The sequence below is a fragment of the Ammospiza nelsoni genome, chromosome 1, assembly GCF_027579445.1.
Source record: "Ammospiza nelsoni isolate bAmmNel1 chromosome 1, bAmmNel1.pri, whole genome shotgun sequence".
Taxonomy (NCBI): Eukaryota; Metazoa; Chordata; class Aves; order Passeriformes; family Passerellidae; genus Ammospiza; species Ammospiza nelsoni.
This window is the reverse complement of record NC_080633.1, coordinates 36,569,662-36,597,342: the sequence shown is the minus strand read 5'-3', so window position 1 is coordinate 36,597,342 and position 27,681 is coordinate 36,569,662. Positions and strand designations below refer to the sequence as shown.

Here is a 27,681-nt window from a genome sequence, read left to right as displayed (position 1 = left end):
AGCTGATGGTGTTGTCCTGAGCTGCACTGACAGGGGCAGGCTTTGGGGGCACAGCTACAGAGGTCTGAATTGAGGCATCTGAAATCTGGAGCTAACACAAGTGTCAATGACATAAGATCATAGTTTTAGAACTCTTCTTAATTACACTAAACCAAGTGTAGGCACAAGGCTTGATTATATCTCTCTCCTTTTACTCTGAACACTTTTTGAGTTCTAAGACACCGTGTGGGAAAAGACAGCCAAATCTGAACTGCAATGAATTTACTGGAAAAAGTGCTGTTTTGGAATACCAAAGTAAGACAGTAATTTTTTTTTTCTCTCTCTCTCTCTCTCTCTATTTTCATTTTAATTCTAGTGATTTCAAGTAATTATCAGACCTGTTTGGGACTTTTGATGCATTATCCACCTATTGGAGATGTTCACTCCCTTATCCTAAGAGCACTTTTTCTCCGAGATCCAAAGGTGAGATACCTGTTAATACAGGAAATAATAAATCACTGTAAGTAAATGTTCTAAATGCTATGAAGTTAATAACAACCTACATTTTGGAAACTAAATGATAGTTTCAAGTTTCTTCTCACCTGACAAAAGACCTGAAGGAAAGAGTTGGAAACAGAGTAGAAACAAGTCCCTTTACTCCTTAAAGGACACTTTGCTAAAGTTATCCAGGAGCTTTGGTAAGTGCTGGTGTGCTTTTTAGAATAACTTTGCTTGGTATTCTGCACAGAATAGTACACTTTTCAGGGAAACAGTAATGTTACTATTTAAAACCTAGTAAGCTGTATAGAAAGCATCATGCAATTTCATCTGAAAGACCTTTTGCATGGGATTTCTGGGATTAATCACTGTTAATCCTTAAAGCACTACCCCTGCCCAATATATAATGGTTATGTGATGGTTTTTGATTAAAAACAATAGTTTGATGTTACAGGCTGTAAAGATTCACATGTATAAAATGTATAAATTCATAAATTCATGCCACATATTATTAGCATGCAGTTTCTGATGTACTCATCTATTGAAAAAAGAAAGAAATCCTCTTCCTGTTTTAGAATGGCATGTGTATATGTGTGGGTATAGTATATGTGTGGGTATAGTATACAGGAGACACTCACTGTATAGTGGATAAAGTGCTTGAGATTCAGCTGAATGCAGTAGTCTGTGCTTACTCAGATCTCTGGCAGATAGCAGAATTGTGCTGCTGGTTTTGAACTGTCTTTGTACATGTCCCATTAGTAGGTTGCCAGTGTAAAGTCTGATTTCCCTCATCTTCTTGATGCACAACATCTTTGAAAGCAAAAAATTCATCACTTCTGCACTCTGACTGCCTTCTGCAAAATTTCATTCAGTACCAGTGTTTACACTTTTATGGATTAAGAAAAAAATTGTCTCTTTGTTTTTCTATATCAGTTTTTTGCAGAAATCTGCATCCTTATAGCTGTTTTTTTTCATTCCTCTCAAGCACAAAGATTTCTTTCATGATGAGAAGTAAAGTGTATCATCTTTTCAGTGTGTAAGAAAGTTTCTAACGTTAGATCTCAGGAATCTTTCTTAAGATTTTGGCAGCAGCCTGTGAAATCAAACTGCCCAGCAATTTTTTATATACTTTCATTCCAAAACAAGATAGAAATATTTTTTAGAAGAAAGATGCAAAGGGAGGAAAATTTTGCTCAGGTGTCCATCTGAATTCAATATGTAATCTGTCATTTATTGAAGAGATATGTTAAACAATAAAGTGATTACTTATGATTCAGCTGTCCTCTGAAACATGCTAGGCAGCTACAAGATATGCTATCAGCTGAAGGGGACAAAAATTAACCACCAACTTCCCACAAAGAGGCTTAATCACTATTCCACTCCTTATGCTCTTGTTTCCAAGAGAAAGAAGCTGTCAGGCTCATAAGGCCTTGATGTCCTATTAATTAATATTTTCAGGTGGGCCTTGAACACCTTTCAGATAAATACGAGATTTATTTCTGTAGTTCTTTGTCAGGTGAATCAGTATTTGAAACTCTTTGATGCTAAGAGTGGTAGTTGCTTTGTCAATTTAAATATGATAAAATGCAATTGTTTCTCATTTCTGAGCTCTACTTTTTTGCTTGGGAAATACTCTGAATGTTGAGGTCTGATTTCCAGAAAATGAAGAGCCTACGGGACTTGCAGCCACCCTTAATTTTACACTGGGTCTTTATGTTGAGGCTTCATAAAAAGATCAAGACTTCTTACAGTAAGGAAATAAAACCATTCTAAAGGATCCTTCTGAAACTAAAAAATCACTCCTGGTCTGAGAAATAAATGTATTTTCAAATTTATTACTCGAATATCTGTTTCTTACCTTTCCCTAGATGTGACTTTAGGTTTCACTTAGGTGTCTGTAAGCATATAATTTTTCAGTCTTTTTTTGCATATATCTGAAATGGAAGTCTTGTTGTTCTTTAAGACCTATGCACAAACATTTCCAAGTCTATCCATATTTTTCATGAAAAGGAATGAAAGGGAAGACTCAATAAGGCATCATGGGTGCTGTAGGAGTCTAAAGTCAGTGCACAGATTATATTTGAAAATAAGTGGGAAAATTATGATACTTTTTTTTTTTTTGCTAGTTGTATAGATATAATTCAGTTTGCCCTTATTCCCTGTGCAGATAAAAGCAGGTTGGAAGAAATGACAAAGGTTTTAGTCTGTACTGCAACTTGTAAGTGGCGATTAACAAATTCAGTGTTTAATTATTTTTCTTCCTTCTTTGATGTTTTCCTGTGCATTTCTCCATCACAAGCTAATAGGTTTCTAATAGAAAGTTACATTTGGTTCAGTGCAATTTTATCTCTCCTTATCCAGGGCTGAGTTTTTCTGCGTGGCATTTCTTCCAAGATTTTGCTTGGGTTTTAATATGTGAAATCAGAGAACTCTTCTTTGGGAGACTATTGCATGGTCCAGTGGCTTATTTCAGTATTTGTTGAACATACCTAGAATGTTTAGTGTTGTTCCAAATATCTCAGAGAGGCTTGCTTTCTGCTCCTTGAAGCTTTAAATCTCAACTGGACAAGAAATGCAGTTTAGAAGTCATGGCCAGTTGCAAACAGGAATCTACCACTTGCAGGTTTGCTAATATATATGTTGTCTTCCATATTATTTTTACAGCTAGGAAAATACCAAGTCATCTTACAGAGGGGAGGTTGTAGGGTATTTGGACTAAGAAAGGTTGGAGGTAGGTGGATAAAACTGAAAGGTTCTTAAGGAACAATCTTCTCATAAGTGGTGAAGTTGTAATCAGGTGTTAAACTTGATACAGCTTTTCCATCTGTAACTTCCAATTCTGGAGATAACCTGGGTTTGTATATCTAAATACATCTATAAATTTTTCACTTCCCTTGCTCTGACATAGCAGGTGTTTTCTTCTTACTTTTTGTCATGTAGTCTCTATCAGAAGAGATAAACTTAGGCTTGATGAACCTGTCCCATTTTGTTTCCCTCTTTTCACTGCAGTCATCACCAGGAGAGCAACCTAAATGTCAGAAGCAAGCTGTACTTAAAAGGTGGGGGGCATTTTTTTCCTAAAGATGGACAAGTGCAGTTTCCTGACCTTTTGTGAAATCAAGCCTTACCAGAAGCCATAGCATTATCCAGTATTAACAGTAATATGAAAAGTAATTAGTACATTAATCTAATGCTTGCAGCAGCTCTCCTGTTCACTTTGGGAACCCCAGTTGGCAGCTGGGGTTTTTAGACGCCACATCTCTGATATTTTTCAGTGCCACAGAAGAGAAATATACATCTCTATAATAGCTGAAAACAAGTTAATGTACCTGTCTCTGAGGGGGCGCCTGAGAGATAATAATTTTACAGGCATGAGTATGGATCAATGCAGAATAATTGAATTTCAACCTTTTCTGCATTTGGCTAGCTCCACTTCTTAGGAAAATGTGGAATGAAAAGCTCAAATCAGTGTTGTTGTCTGTGCATAGGGTGATAAAGTTAACCTGCTTAGCAGAGTATTTGTTTCACACTTCTAATCTTTGAACAGATAATTGCCTCAATTATTTATATTAAAGGAACTTCTACGCATTTACAATCTTTCTGAATATAAAAGTAGAGCTTCTTATGGAAGAATGGGCTATTAAAATTGTGTATATGTGAAATGAAAAAATAAGGGAAGGTTCTTTTATGTATATAAAAACATTTACTGAAGGTATGTGTCTGCATATTTAATACACCACGAGTGGCTCATTTTCTTCAGTTTTTTCCTTTATCAAAACCATTGAGCACTGTTAATTTTCACAGCAAAGGCAGCAAAATTAAGAAGTAGAGATATGGAGATAGGGCATTGGAAAAATATAAAGTGATTAAAAAACATAGTTCTAACTAGAGTTGTTCAAATAAAAAAAAATTTAAAAACCCAATTAGAAACAAAAGTCATAGAAAATGTGAACATATTGTGTTCCTTAAATAACCAGATGTTCTTTCCTTCCTGAAGGCAGCCAGGGCTAGGAATAAAAGGTTTAAAACTATTGTTTTAAGTTAACTGTGAATTTTGAAAATCTGTTTTCACCCTTTAGCAAATAAAATTCTAATACAGCAACATAAGCAAAGTAATTTTCATCTTTGGGTGTTCTTATTTGTGTGTTGTTCAATGTTGAAGTGTTAACCTTATCACAGTGACTTATCAGAAAACTAAATCACTACACAGAATATTACAGTTTTGCACTACACACCAGAAACCTGACAACTGTCCTTTGTCTGAAAGCTTACTGCATTTGTTCTTAATTTTTATGTAAAGCAAGTTTGCTTTCAGATATTTTAGCATGTGAGTTGTCCCATTCATTGAGCAAGCTAGTTAGGAGCTTAATTCAGTGGAGAGATCTTTTTATCATAAGCTACCAATTAAAAAACAAAAAAAAAAAAAAAAAACCAAAAACTAATGTGCTTCGTTGATGGAAATTAATTTGTTACTTATGCTAATAATATTATAGCTACTGCTGCTGATATTTTCTCAACATTGTATTTCAGCTATTTACTGACATTGAAAGTAGCTATATATTAATATTAAATTCTAGCTAAATCCATGGAGGAGAATACATGACATTTCAAAGAAGTCGTATTAGTTCCTCGTGACTGAAATTGCAGATACTGCCAGAAAACTTAAACAATAAAATATGGTCATGATCACTCATATAAAAATCTGCATTCTAGCTTTTAACACTGTTCTCTGTCTAAGCAATGAATAACAAGGGGAAAACACATTGCTGAAATTTTGAACCAAACTCTTTGTACATTTATTTTCAGCTGAATTGTCTTCTTAAGTAGCTGCCACCGTCTCATAGTTTTCTCCAAGCTGGTTTCATGTGCCTGAAAGGCTGTTGAGTTTCACTTTCTTCTCCCTCAGATAAATTCTTTTCTATACACTCATTAACTGAGGTGCCGCTGCAGAGCTGCAACTGTCCTTTGAACGCTGCCGTTATGTCAGTATTGTTGTTTTGCCGTTTGTGGCAGGAGAAAGCAGGTTTGGGGTTGTTTTGTTTGTTTGTTAGCGTTGTGTGTGCAATCTGGCATTAATTACCTCTCTTTAATGACCAGATTGCAGCCAATCAGAAGTTGGGATCTGGCGCTGCTCCGGCATTAGCAGCTCATTAATTTGTACCTCCACGCAGAGGTACTGCTGGGGCGCGGGTCCACTGCGTTACAGGGGGACCAGCAAGGGGGAGGGAGGCTCTCAGCAAACATTTCTGCTGGTTAGTTTTGATCATGGAGAATGTGACTGATATTTCAGGAGCAATAATACATTGAGGGGGGGTTCAGGTGCATGAAGCGTAAGTTACCAGGAAGCTGGGATAATGGATATGCCAGTGCAGCATGAGCTGCCTGTACTTTAGGTAAGGAGAGTTCCCTGGCTGAGTGAGGTCACCTGTACTTTAAAGGGGAGTCACCTCTACATGAGATATTATTGATAAAGGAAGTTAGGTTTTCCAGAAAAGCTAACTACACATCTCTTCATCTGGAAGAAAAGGACTTAGGAAAAACAAAAAAGAAATGCATTTACTTTCAGTGATTCACAGAGAACTTCTAATTGCCTTAATTTCAGTTTAGGATATTGGATATGCAGTTCAAGATGAATTTTTATGGGAATAATGTGGCACCATTCTCAACTTGACCTCTGCTTTTATAACCACATTCAATTCTTTGTACTGTACTCAAGCATGTTGGTGTTCTAACATTCCCATTTGCAAATACAGTGAGGTTAGATGTAATCTAAACACCTCACTTTAAACAAATCAATGTTTTTTCTGTAACTGCGTGCTAAGTTTTTTAATGGTGGCCATGATATTTACTTACTCTTTGTTTATGTTCATGTTCTTAAAATGAGAAACTTATATTTTCCAATTAAATAGTCTATGCTTTGTTTTAAGAGTTACTGATTTAAATATTCAGTTATTGTGTTTCATTAATAGAATAAGGTATGACAGGCGGCTAAGAGTTTAATGATGAATTACTTGGAATAACCATGTTGCCATAGTACCACATAAAAATAGTAAGTGTACCATGAATTAAAAATCCGCTTCATTTTTGTACATTTGTTTCAACACCTTCTTTCCCAGTGTACCTATGCATTTCAGAATACAAAAAGGCTACATGGTCAATACTTGTGATACAACAGCTTTGTTATCTCTCTCAAAGTTCATTGCAATCTCTTCACTGGTACATTAACCATTTAATCAACCCACCATAAAATAGTCATCCTCAACATACCCTGTATGTCACAAGCAGTATTTTCAGGGGAAAAAAAACTTTTATGCAAGACAGAAGTCATCACTCAAAGGAGAGACTGATCTCTTGGATTGCCAATGGCAACGCAGTTCCCAAGTGTTGCCCTCTCCTTAGTGTTGCACACACAGGCCAGTTGTGTGGGTAAGAACTCACAAACACTGTATCCATCTAAGCTGAGCAACCACTGCATTTAAATTAATGGGAATGCAGTGGGAAATAATATGGAATAAAGCAAAGCTTCCAGAACAGTGGCACCTCCCATAGTTAAAGCCATGCCGCAGGTAAGGTGGTGCAGAAGCAAAGGACTTGTCCCAGTTCTGTGTGGGGCCAAGCAAGATGGGGCTGCAGTCCCCTGCTGGTAGCAAGAGCAGAACCCAGCCAGGTGACTGCATTGTCCTCACTGCCCATCTTGTGTGTGGCTGCTGATTTCTGGGAGGGTCGGGAGGTGCAGAGTCTTTCAGAGGAAATGGCTAAAGGTGAGTTTCTACTTTTGGCTAACATTTGACAGCAAGTGTCCAAGACAAAGTGGACCAGAAAGTTCTCTTTGGAAGACAGAATTTTTAAACTGTTCCTTCTGTTTGAGCAGGTTGACATCCTCAGTAGCAAAGTAAAGACAATTCTGATTGTACTTGCTGCTAAAACAAGAAGCTGAAGCATTTTAAGTTCTTAATTACTTTAGCTACCAATAAAACTTATTGTTTGTGATTTTCTTGGGGCTGTTTCTTTCAGCTGATAGTTTTACTTCTATTCAAAATGTCATTTAAAGCTATTGACCCTCTCCTAAAAAAGTTATAATGTTAATTATAAAATTACACTTATAAAATGTATTTAACAGTGTTAGAGTGAGGTGATCATGGTTCTTCTTATATGAACCTGAAAATTATATCAATCATTTCTAGTTTGCAAGGGAGTTTATCAAAAAGAAGCATTTAAAACACTTAAAGCACTTTGATTCTACCTAATCAAAAGTTCTCCGTGTCATAATTTATTTACTAAAATTTGCAAAACACAAACTGTGAGCTATATAAAAGTTGATTCGTAACTTTTCAATAATATATGAAAGATTAACTACTGAATCATATCCAATCTATTATGATGGAATTTGAGTTCAGACTCTTCTGATAGAAATGTAGATATACTGTTTGTGTACCTATATATTTTATAGTAGATATTAGTGTATCAATTGTAATGAAGGCTATTTGAGTACTTTGTATTGGGAAGAGCTTCTCTGAAAGAGCAAAATACTGTCAAGATAGAACTGGGAATGGTATTTTTTATCCTTTGCTATAACTTTTTATGGAAAATTAGGTTTGGAGATCTTATGTCTTTTGTCCTTTGTCTTTTTAAGGAGCAGTAGTGATGAAAATGGCTCTCTAGGATAATTCCTCATGATTGGAATCCCAAATGAAAGGAGTTGCTCGTCCCACAGCGCCAGGCCCTTAGCTTCTCTCTGTATTTCACAAGAAAAGACTTGGATGTCATATTCCTTTTGGTGTGGTGTGTGCATGGGGCTCTGTGAATGAGCTTTTTTCACTCCCCTGGGGACCTTTTTCAAGTGGTTTATGTAGCAGATTACACGCAGAACGTGAATTATTCTGTTTCTTCTCCTTGTAGTGAAAATAACCAAATAGCACCTTAAAATGTTCTTGTTTTTCCCTGATACGTGAGATTTGTGTACAAGCTTGTATGTGGAGAAGATGTAATGCTGTAAGTGTGCTTACAAGGGGTGTATAAGTATAAGCTTCGGATAACTGCATTACTCACAAAGCCATCAGTGAGTTATGCAGGTTGTCCAAAATGAGTGCCAATAAAACCATAATGTGGTAGCTTTTCTGTACATAAAGATGTCATATTTTAAATCTCATAATTTGGAGCATTCCAGGGTTTGAAGCGAGGCTTGCTGTGTGTTCCTTTCAAAAGCCTGGAGCTTTCCTCCACAATGTTGTAAAACTCCTGTTCCTAACTGTGCGAGGCTGCAAGATGCCAGAGCATAAATCTGTCACAGGGTAGAGCTGAACACTGTCAGATTTATACCTTACTATTTAGTTAATTTACTTCTTAAAACCAAGGGTTCAGCTGAAAAATAGGCAACTAAATTAAGAGGCAGATTTAAAAGGTACTTAAGCGATTCTGTTGATGCAAGATGGGGATTTTACACAGGTTATGAACTTGAACGTTGGCAGGTCGGAGTCTTTTTGTCTGGAATATCAATAAAAGCTGATTTGGTAGGATTTGATCTACCTGTTAAAATGCAATATGCTGTAATACTAAATAAAATAAAAATAAAAATAAAAAAAGACTTCCCAAGCAGTTAGGACAAGAAGCCAAAATACACAACTAGAAATTTCTTTCAGTCAAGTCACTGAAGCATTTTTAAATCTCACTTGTCATTTTTTTTCAGTTCTTCATCTCTTGTCATAGAATGCCCATGTGAGAGAAAGCATGCGTGTATGAAGTTAAAAACAGACCATAACGCACAGTATTTAAAATATCTTCCTGGTGTCTGAAATTTCTAGTTGCCAGGGGGATGGAGGGTTGTCACGTAACAAAACTGGAGATAATTTATTTCAGCCTAATCAGAGTTCAGGGGTCTTCCATTCTTGACCCAGTTAACTGAATTTTCTTTCCTTTTCCATTTTTTTCTGGGAAATTTTGTTGCTTGGGGGGACAAAAACCCCTCCTTAATTTTCTTTAGAAACAATTAAATATGATAATTCTTCATGCTCTTATTGCATTGTAAATAACAAGGTCCATGATTGAGACCCTTAGCATCTTGTGAAAAATGTAAACAGGAAGCATTATTCCCAGTTTGAGGATTATGGCATTCCTTTGCCAACACCAATATTAGTGCATGGATCTCCTGACTCCTGTGATTAAAGGAAGTTCTTTATTAATTCTGTGCAGTGCACCCTTCATGTTGTGCTGCTTTAATACGCAGGGTTGATGGACTATCAATCTGTGTTTTAGATGGTATTTTGCTCTTGGCCTTGAACCACTTTTGAATTGGCAACAGTACCTTATATCTAATTATACAGTACCTTATTATCTAATGTCTCGCTGGGTGTTTTCATTCTAATAACTCAGTGGTTCATAGGTGGATAAAGTACCTTTCGTGCCCCAGCAGGTTGCTTGCTGCAGAAGGTATAATAAGGGAAGAGGAGAATTAGCAGGTGAAAAGAAATGTATGTTTGTTTGTTTGGGGAATAGGTTTTTTTTTTGCTTTGGGTGCTTTGGAGTTTGGGGTGTTTTGGTTGTTTACTATACAAAATACAGTGACAGGTTTCTGTAATGTTAAGCCTTTGCTTATACTGTGTGTGTTCATGTGGGGAGGAGACAGCTGCCTAAACATCTCACAAAATAAAAAGAGGAAAGGTGAAATCCTCTCTCCAGTTATTAGATAATAATTAGTAAATACTTCACATTAATTATTAGTGCCTGATGGAAAAGCTGCTGCTGAAAAGAACAAACTGTATCCTTTATCCATCTCAGCTGCTCTATTTCAGCTCTGTTCCCAGTCAAAATTTTTGTCAAGTTTATGTGATCTTTAATGAAAAAAGTAGCATAGATGATCTAGCAGGAGAAGGTCAACCTTTCCTGACCTCTCAGTCCTATTTGAATTTAGGGTCACATGATCCTCCAACTTGAGAAACAAATAAAAAGGAAAAAATAGAATTTTAATACAGAAATTTCTTAGGTACTGCAAGAATTAAGAAGAAATCCAGTATTGCCATGTCAGCTGACAAAGGGAAAAAGGAGAAAATTGACTCCCTAAAAGTAATTGTTTAAATAAGTAGAACAACGTTCCATCATGATCCATCTCTTCTTTTTACGTATGTTTGGTTCAGTCTGGGTTTTGATTTAGGCTTAAAATCTTAGTAGTTTAGGGGAAAAAACAATAAATGTTTGGCAGCATTTGGAAAATATATTGGAAAAAATTAGTTTTAAAACATTCCATTTGACATTAGTGAGATGATTATTTTGATCAGCCTATTGTGCCTGGATGTAGAATTCACTGCTGATATTTTGTTTGTTTTTTCTCTGTTGCATTGAGGTTATCTAGTTTTAGATACAATCTATTAAGTGGAGTATTTATTTAGTAGCTGAGGTTTTCCCACCTGTCTACCCTAAAACACCTGCAACATATGTTTGTGTAACCCTGCAATGCTGTGTAGTTTGGGCCTTGAGAAATTCACCCACAGCTTTTTGCTTATAAACAGCTGAGCAATTCATTTCTCTGATGACAAGTGTTTTTCCCTTGGCATTGAGGCAATAGCATGCTTGTTAAAATACATCTCATTTTTCCTTAGATATATTGAAAATCTTTTTCCATTCTTGCCTCTTATTCTAAACCTTCAGATTTTGTGTAAAATTGTGTTTTGTTTTTTTTTTTCCCTCGTTGATAAAACTAAAAAGGGAGAAAATACAATACCTCAACCAAGAAAAGTCTTATCAAGATTCCTCCACTTGCACCTGCATGTAAACTTTTAACCCTGCTGTGTATTCAGGGGGTGAGATACCAGGTGCATTGTAGAACAGCCTGTGACTTGTGTCACACACGAACACACTTTGCTATATCCTGTCTGTTCCGTGGGTAACGTGATGCAATTTGTCTCCAGAGGCCAGGGAGGAAAAGGCCAGGGAAGAAAAGGGTTTTACTTGAGAATTTGAGCAGCATGTGGAGCAGGATCCTTAGCCGGTGGGAGCTGCTTTTCTGCAGTTTGTGCAGGTTTGGGGGATTGGCTGCATTCAGGGTGATTCTGAGCCCTGGCCTAGGAGAAGTGAAGCTGTGGGTATAACTTAGCTCAGCCCCATGGCCCTGGAAGAGGATAAAGGCAAATAGAAAGTCCCCAGGAACCTCCTGGCAGCCGTGGGAATTGGAGTGAGTTAGTCTGGGGCCGGCTGGGAATAGACAGGAGGACAGGAAGAGGACTTCAGCAGGCAAATGAGCCGGGACAGAGGGATGGATCTTTTAGGCAAGGAAAGGCTCAGAAGTAGGAGTGCTTCAGAGATACCTGAAACATTTTCAGGCTTTTTTCCCCTTTTGACTGGGGCTAATACATTTTGAAGAGACAAAGTCCAAAATCACATCTATTTCTATGTGTTTTTCATACATATGTGTGAATATATGAATATGTGAATTGCATACACTGTCCTTTCAAAAACATAAATTGAGCATTTTCTAGTGATTGAAACTATGTTCACTCTAAAAAGACATTAAGATTAAAAGAATTATAAATCCAGCAGACTACTCCTACAAAATGGGTGTGGGAAAAGGGGTGGTGGGGGTGGTGGTGTTCTAGTATTGTATTTCTGCTTTCTCTTCCCTTACTAGGGGAAAGCTGTATATGTGTTAATCTGTACAATGCCCTCAGCCCTCATACAATTTCTTGGAGGGATTCAACAAACTGTACATTTGAAGGATTAATTTCACTGTCATTTTCACATTTTCCTTTTAATTAAAAAATTATTTTGTTTGAGTTAGTAACAAAATAATGCACATAAATTGAAAAAGAAAAGGAATAACTTTACGTATTTAAGTAATGAAAAATACAAATTGGATCTTTCTAAATTGCACTTTGTAGGAAAAAACTGGTTGCTGTGAATATTTTAGGCAACAGAGGTATGTTTTTTGTAAATAAATCTAGTCCTTAGTTCTGATATATAGGTTGTAATTTAGGGGACAGCTCAAACTGAATGCTTAGAGAAGGGGAATCCTTAAAATTCTTAAGGAACAAGCACAAGTAATTGTGTAGGTTTTCAGTTCTGCATTTTACATTTAACTTACCAAAATAGTTGAAAAGAATACAAAACTTAAAGGACAACCACAGTGACATAAAGATCATAATCTTAAAACAATGCATTTTTTACTGTCTGAATTTCAGTTTTCAGAAGTATGTACATTTTCTGTGGTGATACTTCACAGATATTTGTCTGCTAACATATGTATCACGTTGAATATTTTGAAATATATTGAAAATATAAAATATTTTATTATTCAATATAAAAAATATTGAATTTTTTTGAGATGCTATCTCAGTGATGCTACAAAAGAAGTCACAGTAGTAACCCTTGCATTTACTATATTGCATTTCTAATGTTTTTTCAAAGAGAGTTTTTTTTCACTGTATGTAATAGTACTTTAAACTGCTTCTTCCTTTGATACCTTTAAACCTCACAGGAATTTAAATAGGCTCCTGTGAAAGTAATGCTTGAGCCTCATTCATGTGTTTGAGCTAGATGTTATTCCTATTAATGGCTTTAAGTGCTTAGATAGTAGATGAGCTTTTCATGTCTTCAATTGCTTGCCATTTCTGCATAAATATGTTTTAAGATACTGTTCCAAATGATCTTTTCCTCTTTTTTTTTGGTTTTGGGTTTTATTTAATTCAGAAGCAATGTGTAATAATCTTTTTTATTATTTATTGGGTGGTGAAAAAGAAATTTCAATGCTTTTTCTAACTATCAATATATACCAAGTTACTGGAAGCAAATTGCAGATCTGGCTAACACCTGGTTACTTGTACTTTACAAAAAGCTGTCTTATGGCTTAGAAGTGCCCATTATTTTATCCATCTCTTACTCTTCAACCTTACCCTTCAACATATGTAAAGAAAGAAGTCACTTAATTCATAGGAGAAAAGTTACACTGTTTGATTACTCAGACAGAAGTCACAGAGCCATCAGTTATCCTCATCACGTCAGTTTGGATTTGATTATCATAGAAATGTATTGAATTACCAAACTAGAGCAATAGTAACTAAAGCTGATTCATTGTTATTGCTGTCAGTTGATGAGGACTGACTTTCAAGCTCTATGAATTGGTAGAGTTATTCAAACATTGTTTTTATAACAGGAGATGAAAAATGTAGAACAGCCATTACAGTGTGGGTGGTAGGATAGATGAGAATTTTTTTAATGCTTGTCTAATAGCTTTTAGTTGCTTCATTTTTTAATGAACATTACAAACATATATGTTTAAAATGTTTATTGTGTTTCCAAAGAAAGAAAATGAGACATTTCATACAAGATTAAGTCCAACTGCAGGAAACAGTCTGGAAATTCCCACCCTTAAATATGCTTCCAGAAATCATCCTGGCCTTTGGTATCTACCAGTTCTATAAATTTTCTTCCCTCCTTTTATGCTCTTGCAACGTTTTGGTCTTTAAAATTCAAGTCCTGTATCCTCCTCCAGAAAAAAGATTTTCAAGGAAGCAGGGCTATCTGTAGGTATGTGGAAAATGAGAGGATAAGACTGTAGATACTCCAGTCTGTAATGAAATCTGAAGAGCAAATACACCATGTGAAACTGAAGGACCTGAAGACTGACTCTGTCAAAAATATAATGTACTCTCACCTGTGAACAATGGTTTTGGAAAAGTCAATGCATGGTTCACTAAAACTGTATTTACTAATAGCAGGATTTAAGAAGGCAGATCAAAATATAAGGCAACAGCCAAAAAATATTTAAACCTTTGTAGCAAGTACTTACAAAGTATTTAGATCTCTTTTATACAAATCTGATCACTATGCAGAAATTTTTACCACTTTACCATTTTCTCTTGCACTAGAAATTATTTAAGCCACTTCTCATTTATATTTTTTTTAAAGGGCCTTTCTGTACCACTCTCTTATTTCGTTTCCATCTGCATGCAATTTTTTTTTCCTTCAAAATATTTGCTTTTCCCTCCAAATAGTGTCCTTCAGGATGCATGCCATCAATCATGATACTTTATGCATATATTGCAGTCTATGCTTAATGTTCAATGGATTCTTAGATCCCAAAAGGATGATTTCAGGACTACTGAAGGCAGCATATTCCATGAAAGAGTTTCATTGTGTCAGAAGTGGACAATAACAAGTGGATTCTGGTTTCAGTATTAATTATTTACACTTTATTATAGGACAACAGTTCTTTATTCATGGCCTCGGTTTTCAGTAGGGTGAAATTTGGAGAGGAAAAATAGTCTCTGTGTGCCATCTAGTGGGATTGTTCAGGCTGTCTCACTAAAATTAATTCTTTGCTTAATAGAGATACTGCTAGGGATGTATTCAGTTCAAAATAATTGCTATAGTTTCTCCATACTATTACCATTTTTTTTAAAAGCATAGCACTTTAGCTTGGAGGTAGTCAAATTCTATACCTGACCTGCAGGAAGAAATCATATCAGTATGTGTTCTTGTGCAAGAATTACTGATTTATTTAGGAATGTTACCACTACAGCAGACTCTTCCATGTGGAAGAGTACTGATTTCTGTGAGCATGGAATGGACTTAAAGGTAGAATTTGGTTTGAGTCTTCACTTTAATGTAAATGACATTATTGCCTTGAAAAACCAAGATCCCAGGAAAATAAACTTGTTCTGTAAGTTTCTAATCCTCTTTAATTAACATATTTCATGTCTTGGCTTAAAATCTCCCAGAAATTTACAATGAAGTACTTTTTTTATTTTTTAGCGAAATCCAAGACCGGTGACTCACCAGTTCCAACAAAATTTGGATTATTACAAAGCACGTGGAGCAGACTTGATGAACAAAACCCGGTAAGCTATTTCTAAATATATGTTCTCCAAACTAAGACCTTACATCAAAAAAAATGTTTCAGAAGTCACGTTTATACTAAACAGGAATTACATAAGCAGTATTAGAAGCGTTTATTTCAAATCTTTCCCTTGACTATTATTACATGAAAAAATTGAAGCTTTTACTTGTAGTGTTGCAGTCACTCGCTGGCATCATTTTAAGGGAGGACACTATTACACAATGACATGTATCCTAAAAATGGGGTAAAACATTGCCAGTGTGACTTCTGTAGCTGAAGTAATTCTGATAATGCACCTAATTATAATCTGGAGTATCCATGTACCAGAAGCTAAGTTAAGTTGAATGAATGTAAATCCAGTTTGAAGTAATTTTTACAAAACTTTACCTCTCGTCTTTTAGAAGTGGTTTGTATCAATAACGCCAAAATTCCTCGTCAAGGCCATATTATCTGGGTGGCCAGAAGGTGGGTGCCGTGGCAGGTGACTGCTGGTGGCTGCAGGTCAGTCCAGCACAAGAGATAATGCTTCAATTGCCACAGTCACAGGCAGTTTCTTGGGCTGTACGTGGCCCCAGCCGCTCACTCTGCCTGCTGATTCATAGGAACTTGCCGGCTTTTGGACTTTTGCATCGCTGTCACATTCTGTTGAAATCAGCTACATTAAAAGCCAACTCCAATTAAGATGGTGTCGTTTGAGAAGCTTTTAAAAAGGGACAAAGAAGCAGAAATTAAAACTAAGTAGAGTGACTACAAAACCATCTTTTTCTTTATAATTCGGGCTTTAAAGTTGAGAACAGGTGTCAAGAATTGCTGCATTCCATTGCATTTTCTTAATTTTTTACTTATTCTTTTGAAAAATTATCTGCAGTGTTGCCTAAACTGGAAAAATAAGTTGTACAAAGTTTCAAAAAGAAAGATTTCAAGGATTTTGAAAAGACAAGTAAATTATAAAGCCCAAACAAGACTGACACCTGCCGGAAGCCTAAATTCCAAGAAAAAAAAATTGATTAAATCTGTGTAGGAATATAAATTATTTGCATACATAGACTACACACCAAATGAGATAGGAAGTTGTTTAGAATAATTCAGATAGAAGAAAATCTGGGATAAATTCATCTCAAGTCAGGAACGCTTAGAGTAGGTCAAATGTGGTAAAGCTGTTTTAAGATTGGACTAGGGAGAACTGGAAGATGTAACATTAGGAAATGTTTCTGCAGTGAGCAGAGATGTATTAAATCAAGTACTAGGTCTATTTCATCTTTAATTCCATAGGCTCAGTGATATGTTTAAAATATCTTGACAAATCTCTACTATATATTGCTTATTTTATCACATATAAAACTTTTTAATCGGTCATGTTCATCTATTTGTCTCTCATCTCTTGTAATGATTACTTGCTGAAAAGAGAAATGCCTTTGAATAAGGCCTGCAAAACAAAACATTTCCATCTTAGCAGAAAACTGCAGAGATTGAATCATCTTCCTACTGCTAGTTTAAAAATACAGCATTCACAGTCAAGGTCAATGATGCTTATTGTGATGAAACAAAATTGTTTGCTTCGTGGATGGAATTCATGTCGCCTTGATACTCATATTTTTAAACTGATGCCTTACTTTTAAATGCATCTGCTGATAACTTTACAATGTAAATGAATCAGTATTTTTCTTGTAATTGTTGTGCATGTCTGGTACATTTAGATGGCTCAAATGTAGATTGATCCATGTTTGATGGCTGTAATCATCCTTTGCATTAATATATCAGACATTTAAATGGTAAGAAGTAGACACATTGTTCTTATTTTACTGAACTTCAGCTCACTTTTAATGTAAGTCCTCCAGAAATGTAGCACCTCACTATTGTTCATTTTCTGAAGCTGTCATTCAGAGAAATTGCACAGATTTTACTTCACAATACATTTTTTAAAACCACCTCTTGAAAAGATATTTAGATAGCATCATTATTTATTTTTCATTAATTTATACATGTTCTGAGCTGATCATTAGCAGTGTCACTTCATAGCACAGCCAAATCACACCACAGGTTATTAGGAGCTGTGATAACTATCCTTTCCAGTTGTCATGTACTTCTAAAACATTCTTTCATTTTACTGTTGGAAGCACTTTTAAAAATAGTGTTTCGGACATAAAGGCTTGGCGATTGCTCATGTAAATTTTCAACCATCTGAAAAATGCAAATAAACTAATTTGTTATAGTGTACATATATGTCAAAGCAGCAAATCAAACAGTGTAGAATTAAAACTGACACCTTTTTATTAAGCAAAATATAGCTGAAAAATAAAGAAACAAGAAAGAAACAATCTGCTGGACACAAATACACAAGCCTCTGTATAAGCTTTGTTTCCTGCATCTGTGTACTATCACAATTCCCATGATACATGAAGCTCAAAGTGTCCAGTGGCTTTGTTGCTCAGGTGGCCTGTCTGTGTAAATCACTTACTTTCAGCAGATTTTTTGTGCAAACTCAAGGGGTTTTATTAGTGATTGCCAAGGTTCTAGGTTTAGAGACAATGTAAACCTAGGACTCAATGTGCAAGCCATTATCTTCCTTCTAAGTTAATGTTTCAGGTGAGTGAGTGATATGTACCACCCCAAACTCCAGTAAACGGAGGGGAAAAGTATACTATGGGTTCTGAATCTCTGCCATCTTACTGGTATGACCCCCAAAATTGGCAATGTAATGAGATTTATTGCCAGCTGTTGATAACTGATTGAGATCCCATTCAACTTGATTTTATCTGTTAGCAGGTTCCTATTTAAAAAAAATAGAAAACTCAGCCTACTACAGGCAGATTATTAAAAAGAACCAATCCATTGAGTGTTGATTCATGTACCCAACTCCTTTTCTTGTCTGGCATAATTCACTAGAGCAGCAACTTCACTTTGAAATGCTGACATTTGTGCTCCTGTGTCTACCACAAAAATAACCAAATATTTTAAATGGCCCAAGAGAAAAGCGATTATCAAATCTCCCTGGCTGTTTTCTGTGAGCCTTCACATATAAATCCACTCCATCCAGTGGCTATCCCTCACTCAGGACTGGTTAATCTGCTAAGTCCAGGCTCTGGAGGGTCTGAGGGGACCAAAATGTTGGACTCCTCAGGGGAGTGACTCATGTCCTTTGATCTTCAGTGGGAGTGTTCTGGCATCCTTCCTGGCAAAAGAAGGCAATACAAGTCTCGAGGGGTTGGTCTGGACAGGTTACCCCTTCATGGCTGAAGTTGTTTAACAGCATGGACTTAGGATATTTCCCAGGTGGAATCTCAGCTTTAGTCTCATAAAGTACTTTTCACACTGCTGTTGTTGCTTCCCCCACCTTTTCAGGGGGCTCTCCTCTAATTATTCTCATTTCCAGAGGGAGTGAGACTGTTCATTGCACAGCCTGAGCAGTGCTGGGTGAATGTTCATACCCCTGCAGGAGGCTGTTTAAGGTGTATTGCCCTCCCTTCCAAGCCATGCCAGCTGAGCAACGGTTAAAGGCACAGTATTGGCATTCAATTGCCTGAAGTAAACTGGAAACCACAACTCTCTGTTGGCTCCTTCACTACCCAGGCAGGACAATTAGGAGGGGACTTTGAGACAAACCCATCAATGCTCAAATCACATGGGTGCTTATATTGTGGCTATTGAGTTTGCAGTGGGTGGTGTTGCACTGTTGGTGGAACCGAATCAGCTATAACTCCAGAAATTCCATTTTGTGCTGCAGCAAAGACCCAGCTCTGTAATACACCAGTAATCCTTGAATTTAGTGCAGGCACCACATGGAGTGAGTGCACTACTGTCTCTGGACTTCTTTTAGAGTCAGGTTCAGCAGGGTCAGGGTCAGGAGCCACCAAACATCCAAAAACTCTCCACGTCCCCTTCAGTTGCGGGGTGCAAACCTGGCTTCAGCAAAGCACCTGAAGCCTTGGCGCATCAGTGATTGTTTGAGTCACTAACCATTAATACTTCAGTCTCACAGCTATTCAGTTTGCTTTTGAAACCATTTGGACCTCCTGCAACAGTATTTTATACAGTTCTGCACATGCTTTCCTTGTAGTGACTTTGTCACTCACTCTCAGATGACTGTGGAGGAACATTCTGTAACACCAGCAGCAATCAATAAAATCGGGAGGCACAGAAACATCCTGTCATTATTATCCACCAATCATTCTTTCCCAGCTTCCGTAAATTGGGAAGCAACACTTGGTCCCAGTCTCTGTACTGCTGTTCCTTCTAAAACATTCTAGATGCCATCTTTCTTCATCACCAGTATATATGGCAGAAGCCCCCCACAGAGTTTGGGGCTGTATCTTGTGAGTGTGAGGCTCTCATACTGCCTTCTGATAGCTCTCCTTTTCTGTCTATTCTGAGTATCTATTCTGATTCTAAACAACTCAGCTGTTGTTATTTTCTGGATGTGCTCTATATGTGTGTGCATGTTTCTATTGTGTATTCTAAAAAAAACCATCTCTGGAGACAAATAGAGAAATTAGAGGAAGAGCAAAATCAAAATTACTCTTCCAGGTGTCTGCAGAAGTTATAAATTACCCGTATTAATTCATTTGTAGTTTATTTTTAGTTCAACTTCCCCAAAACATTGTAACGCTATTTTTCCCCAGTACAATGATTGTGTTGGTTTTAATTACATTTCTTCATGTTTTTAAAGGACAGCTATTTATATCATGGAAGTACAGATCAGTAAAGTAAAACCTCAGGAGTGAAAAGGTCTTTGTGGTTGTGATATATTTCTGTGAAGGATATTTCAACCATTAATTATATAAGGCAGGGAATTATTGCATGAACAAATAGGAATGGCTTTGCTAATCTGTGGGTTATGTGAACGCTTCCACTGGGAATTAAAAGGTTCTTTTCCTCTTTATTTTAGACAAATTAAATGGTTTGACAATTTCCTCAATCTTAATGTTGCATATAACTGAAGTGAATTAAATAGCCACTGTAGTTAAAAATAAAAAGTAACAATTATAAGGATTGTGATTCAGTATATGTGTTATACCCTGAAGCAGATCTTCAGCAAAATCGCTTTGGAAATCAAGATTCCTGTTAAAACGTGCTTGGCTTAAAAGGATTGAGCTGGGCAGAAGGTGAATTCGGAGAAAGAGACATCTAGCTCTGCCAATCTAAAGGGACAGTCCAGTGCTTTGCTTGCTGAAAGAAATGTTTGGGGTTGACTCATTTTAAACATTGGAGATATTTTAATCTAACAGAAATAAATATTAAAGCAGTCCTCAAATAAGTGCAAAAATTCAATTTTATAAAGTGTTTGATTCTGTAGAGACTGGATTGCTATTTATCACTCTTCTTTTTTCTTGTTTTTTAATTTAGGAAGGCAAATTTAAAAAATTAAGAAAACTGATACAAATTCACTTTGTTTGGGGTTAGTCTGCATTTTTCAGGGAGAAGGACCAAAAAAAATTGTCCACTTCTGGTAGGGAAAAATTCATACCACACCCTGTGGTCTCTGTGTGTATTCCACTGCAACTGTAGTAAAACACCTTCTCTGTAACGTTCAAATCTTGGATTTTTATCTCCATGTTTTGAAGAACTATGCATGTATGGCTGTGCCTGTCCAAACCATTGGCAATGATGCAATGATTTCTCCTCTTCTTTTCTCAGTGCCAGTGCTAAAGCCGCCCCTCTGAACATCAACAAAGTCTCCAACAGCTTACTGAATTTTGGCCGAAAGCTCATTGCTCCGGCCATGGCTTCGGGTGGGGCAGTGGGCGCTCCTGCTGGCGGGAGCAGCTTCCCTCCCTCTTCAATGCCAGGCAGGAGCACAGTGGAGGCCCCTCAGCACCAGCAGCACCATCAGCAGCAGCACCACCACCACCACCAGTCACAGCAGCAGAGGATGATGAAGTCTGAGAGCATGCCAGTTCAGCTGGGCAAAGGTAAGGGGGAAAGGGGTGGCAGCACTGTGACTTTGGGGAAGCTTTGTCATACATCTTCAGGGCTAAAGTTCTTTCTTCTGTTGATTATTATATCAGTGTGTACATATTTCAAGGAAAAAGCAAAAAAACTATTTTGTTACTCAGGATGCTTATGCCAAGTACAACAGCACGTTTGCCGTGCAATACAGAATTAGATGTTATCTCAAGAATGTACAAATACTGTAAGAAGTTTTGAACTTCTAAAAATATATGAACCAGAAACTGCATCAGACAGGCCAACAAACTAATCATTACCATATGAAACATGAGCCAGTTAATTTTTCAGATTTTTACATGCAACCTTTTTTAAATGGAAGACTAATTTCATACATGTTTTTCAGGTTATCAGCAAAACATCACATGCATAACCGTATTAGCTAAATACATAATAAGTGAAGGAATTTAGAGAGGAATTCTTAATAAAGAAATTATTATTCCCTTTAGAATGTGTGGAGCTTATTTTAGAAGTTATTTGAACCATAATATGAATTTGTCTTTTAATAATTTGTGATGACCCTCTGCACTTTATTTAGTAAACATTGTGTCTTTTTCTTAAGCCTTTCTTTTTATATTTCTTGAGGACAGCTTATTCAAACAACAAACTCACAAGCTCAGCTTTGGTAGTTGTTTGCTATACTCTGCCACACTCAAGGTAGGTTACTGCTTTTCACCTCCAGCAGCCCATGGCAGTACGTGCTTTTCAAGGAGTATGTAGAGCAAAACAGGACCTGCTGCTTTTAGCAACTCACCCAGTGTCATGGATATGAGCTTGAGGGCTGGTCCTGGTTGCCCTGAACCTTGGCATAGGATTGTATTTTTTTTTTTTTCATTAGATTTGAAAGTGTAAAAAAGGGAAATAACACTTCACAGCTGAAGTTGGTGCTCTCTTTGCTGTGGCACCCATATGGTCCAAAGGCCCTTTCATGATGCACGGCATCCCCAGCAGACACTGAGGGAGCCAAACTGAAAGGTACAGCTGTTCTTTTGGAGCAGGCACATACAGGCACTTCTGTTAGGGCCACTGCAGCTGCTTGGCAAAATCCAGATATGCAGCTTCTCTCAGTTATAGGAGAATCTCAAAACTTGCTCCAGCAAGGGTTTTACAGTACTGAGATGAAACTGAAATGCAGTGAAACTTTTATACAAATCCTGTTCACAACAATGGAAGTAAAATTAGGTGTAGAACAAAATTATTTACACCATTTCAGAGAGATTTTTTCTTTGCATTTTTAAGAGTTTTCCATAGTTCTCTTATCACATTATTCTCTTTTCCCCTTTTGAGTTTAACAGTGGTTCTTGGGTGGCTGTTTTCTTTCACTGCTTAATGTAGTAAAAGCACACCATTTGAAAAAACTTCTATAGATGGGATTGATTATAGTTTAATCTTGATGTGGCTGCTAAAGGATGGCCTGTTATATGGGCCAATTAACATATATAATCAGGAAAAGCACCTGATACTTTCCATAAAAGAATCAGAATAAAAAATTGTAGTTATGTTTGGTCATTGTTATGTACAAGCTGTGCACATATTGCTTTATCAACAGGAACATGGAGATTTGGTAAAGTTATAAAGAATGTATGATGTAGGGCACAAAGCATTTTCATGGTAAGTGGAAAAAACATACTGCAGCTTCCTCTCAGTATATTCTGTCTATCCATATTTGGTACAGCCTTTGCAAAGTAATTTAAGGGCAAAAAAATAAATACACTATTTTTAATAGGTTCAGATGACAGAGTTTCGTTTTACATATTAGTGCCATTATTCTGGAGTTTTTGTTCCAGACCTGTACAGTTATAAGTATTTTTTGCCTGTAATTGTATAGAAATTTCAAATGATGGCAGCTATGTTTGCAAGTGCCATACTTAGTATTTTTAAAGAGACATAGAAGGAAATAAAAAATATTTTAGAGGGCCCCCAGTGAATTCTCTCTGAAGTAAGTTTAAACGTTCAGAAAAAAAAATCCCTATTTGCTCCACCATGGCGAAGACACACTAAAAAGTCTTTCGAAGCTTGCTGCAGTGACCTTTGTAAACAGCACAAGCTCCATCACACCTTAAAAGCAAGAATAAGTTTCTTCTGTTTTGTGGAGGACAGTAACACCACCTCAAAAAAGAGCTGTACAGAAAATCCAGTGAATGAGGGTACTCTCCACAGCTATGAGAAGCTGCCAGTACTTCTCTCCTGGCCATTGAGATTCAGGATTGAAAATATATTCGTACTCTCAGAAGCTCTCACTCCACTCCTGTTTGTGCTGAACTTTTTAGCTTCTACGCTAGCTTTTTTTCTAGCTCTGGATTCTGCTGTAGGTTTTTGAGTATCTAAAATCTACTTGACAAGGCTCCCAAATTACTAACTAGCTGTCACTAATTGTCTCCTGCTCTTGTTCTTCCCTGTGTGTTCAGCTCTCCTCAGCCTCCTGGAGCCTAGTTATTTAGCTGAGGTAGGCCGAGACATGGATTTAGGATTTAAATTGAAAGACATTTGCACTTCCAGTTGATGTAATACTCACCAGATGTTCAGTTGGACAGTATAACAGGCCAAAGTGCTGTAAATCTAACGGGCATCAAGCCATAAAATAAGTAATCCATTTTTTTCTTACTGGTCTTTTCAGGTTTGAATGCTGAAGGTTTGAAAGCTGATAATTTAAATTAATATATAGAGATCTGTACGTTTGACGAGATTAAATTAACTGGCTGATCTACTTTGTGAAGAAGTCCTTGGTAGCAAAATACCTTGCAGGACTGTCAAAATAATCCTCTCCCAGTTTTAACAGCTCTGTTTCAACAGAGTTACCACTCACAAACCAGCTACCATTCATGCTACCATACTCTAGATGAGGGATGATTGGGTTACATAATCAGTTGTAATTACTTCTCACTCCAAAGTTTTGGTACTTGCTGAATTTCTGTAAGAAAGAAAATGCATTTAATTTAGATAATGTAAATGGAAAAAAAAACCCCAACCATAATTGCAAGCCTGTAATTCCAGATGAGTCTTCAGCATTACAAATCACAGCTGAACGAAGTATCCAGACATCTAATTGGAAATTCAGTTCCTCCTGATAATATATTAGTCCCATTCAGCCTGTCCTCAGCACAGAAGAAGATCGGGTATTATTACTGATTACTTATGCAAGGTAGCCTGCATAGGCTTACAGAAGAGGGATTAAAACATTCTCTTGATCCTGCACAGTGAAGTAATTCATTGGTACAAAAGTTGAATTCAGATACTGAGTTTATTGGATTTTCAGTTGAGGTGGTTATTTTGAAAGATAAAAAAATTGATAATGAAAAATAAAAAAAGGGAAAAAAGCTCTGTAATTGCCCTGTGTGTTCCAGTGGATCCTTCATCATTCAGAAACTGGATATTCTTTGATTACCAAATGGCAGTGTATTGCCAAGAAAAAAAAGCATTTCTCTTTCTCTTCTTTTCTGATAGTGCCAAATGCAGTTTTCCTTCTAGGTCATTTCACGGTGAAACCCAAAAGGTTTTGATTTAAATGCAGTTCTATCACAAGGACACATTAGAGGACCAGTTAAAAGACAAAGTTCTGCCAAAACTGTATTTAAAGAGTTTCCAGGCTACTCTTCGTTTTTATGAGTTGATACTTCTATGGTATTTGTTGTAACACAAACAGAATTTCCATAGTCAACACGTATGCCCTAAAGAAATGATCCCCAAATTTAGAATTATTTATAAAGTTAAATAATTATTTAGAATTATTTATCTCTAGAAAATGAGTATGCTTTTCATGTGGATAAAGAAATTGTCCTTATTAATAGCAGAAATGAGTACAAATTAAAGGAGTAAAACACAGATTGACAAATGTTTTTTTTTTCTTTTAAAAAACATATAAATATACATATTATTAGGCAATTATGTATGTTTTTGACAGCAAGGATACAACTTCTGAGCTCCACAGTATAAGAGAGACATGGAGTGAGTCCTGTGGAGGGCTCCAAAGAAGACTGGGGGACTGGAGCACCTCACGAGAAAATTGTGGGAGCTGGAACTGTTTGGCCTTGAGAAGATTTGACAGACAAGGGATAGTGTCTAAAGGGAGGTGTGAAGAGGGTGAAGCCTCCAGGTCTTTTCTTGGTGGTGCCAAGAAGTAGAACAAAAGGCAATGGGCAGAAACTGATGCACAGGAAATTTTGCCTGAATATGAGGAAGAACTTCCTTACTGTGCGAGTGACCGTGCCTTGGAACAGACTGCCCAGAGGAGTTGTGGAGTCCCCTTTGCTGGAGATACTCAAACGCCATCAGGACACAGTCCTGAGTGATGTGCCCTAGGGCACCCTGCCCGAGCAAGGCGCTTGGGCCAGTGGTTTTCCAACCTCAGCCATTCTGTGAAGCTCTCAGACAGCAGAATGGCACTGTCTCTGTAAACCGCCAGCGAAAAACCGTTTTGACTCTTCAGTTAAGTTTAGATTTTGATCTAAATCATCACTTATAACCACTGGGGTTCTGCAACTTGTGACAACGGGTTATCCAACCTTCCCGTTTCCTTTTGCCTGTCCCTACAGCGCTCTCTCACGATGTCCTTTCTGTTCAAAGCAGGGTGCTCCGGCTGAACCCCCAAAGCCGCGGCTCTTCCCTCGGGCGAGCTGCAGCGGCGGGGCCGCGCTAACGCTGTTGTTTGTTTGCCAGGCGAGGCGGGCGAGGCGGCGCCGCCGGGGCCGGCCCAGGCCCAGCAGCACAGCCCGGCCAGCGCAGGTAGGCCCGGGCGGCGCCCGCCGGCAGCGCCGCTGTCCCGCCAGCGAGCGCCGCTGTTGTGCCGGCACAGAGCTCCGCTCTGCGCGTCCTGCCGAGCTCTGTGTGTCTGTGTCTGGTCTCTGTGTGTGTCTGTGAGAGTGTGTGTCTGTGTGTCTGGTCTCTGTGTCTGTGTGTCTGTGTGTCTGTGTCGGTGTGTGTCTGTGTGTCTGTGTCTGTGTGTCTGTCTCTGTGTCTGTCTGTGTGTGTGTGTGTGTGTGTGTGTGTCTGTGTGTGTCTGTCTCTGTGTGTCTGTCTGTGTGTGTCTGTCTGTGTGTGTCTGTGTCTGTGTGAGTGTCTGTCTCTGTGTGTCTGTGTGTGTCTGTCTCTGTGTGTCTGTCTCTGTGTGTCTGTGTCTGTCTGTGTGTGTCTGTGTGTCTGTGTCTGTCTGTGTGTGTCTGTGTCTGTGTCTGTGTCTGTGTGTCTGTGTGTGTGCGCGTCTGTTTCTGTGTCTATGTCTGTGTCTGTGTCTCTGCGCCTGTCTCTGTGTGTGTGTATGTCAGTGTCTCTGTCTGCCTGCATGTCTGCATATATGTATGTATGTCTGCGTGTGTGGCTGTTTGTGTCTCTGTGTGTCCATGTGTCTGTCTGTATGTCTCTGTGTGTCTGTGTCTCTTCACAGGCATCCACTGTGCGTCAGCATCTGTCTGTGCTACAAACCTCTGTGCTCTTGCACTTTGTAGCCCATTTGCCACTCTGTCATGGGGGCCAGTTCCACCATCATTGTCCCTTTTAGCTGCATTACTTCCCTCCTGTTATATTTGGGGCAGGGATTCTGGGCCGTACATCTGCTGTGGTGCACTTGACTAACAGGGAGCTTACCTGCCTTGGCTGAAATAAAAAGTACATGGATTTTTGTGATGAGGTGGTTTGAATGAATTTTGAAAGTGCTGGAAGCCTTTGTTCCCATTTCACTGCAGGAGAAAAAGGGAAACTAATTTATCTGAAAAGTTTTATAAAACTCATCTCATTTTTTTTGCAAATTTTAATACTTAACATCCTTACTATGGCAAATACAGATAGATGAGCAGATCTGAATGGTTTTGAATTATATATAGTGCCATAGTTCTGATCTTCTTGGTATCTTTTTCCTTGCTCTTCTTGTAACTATGAAAGCTATTCTTTTCCTCTGTAGGGACCAAACAGAATGAGCCAGTTTTTTATGTCTTTTTTGCATGTTCCTCTGATTTTTCATGTGTTTTAGCAGGGACCGCCAGTGTTCCTGGTTATATCCCCCATAACTTAACTCAAACTTAGTAAGACCTGAGCTCACTTTCCTTTCATTGTAAGTCTTCTCCTCCTTGCCATCACCTTTTACTTTATTATACGGCCTATTTTTTGATCAAATTTAATTTAAATTGTTATTCTTTGCAAGACACCAGAGGTCTCCATGATACCAACTGGTTGGTCCCTTTTTCCACTGCCTCATCTGTGTGTTTTCCAAATGGTTTTGAGGCAGAGCATTTCTCACCCTGGGGTCAGTCCCAGCATCATTAGCAACAGGCAAGTAGTGAGCCACTTAGAAGCCAGCCCATGGAGATAACGTTGCTCCTTTTTGCCTCCGAAATTGATGTATTTTTAGTGTGTGAAATCCTGTGCATCATTACTGTGAACTATTTCTTCATTTCAGAATGCATATACATATATATATACATATATATATATATATATATATATAT

At 37.6% G+C, this 27,681-nt stretch overlaps 1 protein-coding gene across 6 annotated transcripts in view; it reads left to right on the top strand.

Moving 5' to 3' along the window:
- TBC1D5 (TBC1 domain family member 5) overlaps positions 1-27,681 on the top strand; it is a 316,432-nt gene that overhangs the window by 242,933 nt on the left and 45,818 nt on the right. For 4 of the 6 annotated variants that reach the window (XM_059470481.1, XM_059470490.1, XM_059470498.1 and 1 more), the window contains 4 exons: positions 356-462; positions 15,217-15,302; positions 20,936-21,210; positions 25,901-25,966. In XM_059470481.1, coding sequence (XP_059326464.1) covers positions 356-462; positions 15,217-15,302; positions 20,936-21,210; positions 25,901-25,966 — 534 coding nt within the window. The remainder of the gene's footprint in view (positions 1-355; positions 463-15,216; positions 15,303-20,935; positions 21,211-25,900; positions 25,967-27,681) is intronic. The other 2 variants (XM_059470515.1, XM_059470524.1) reach the window with 1 other exon arrangement.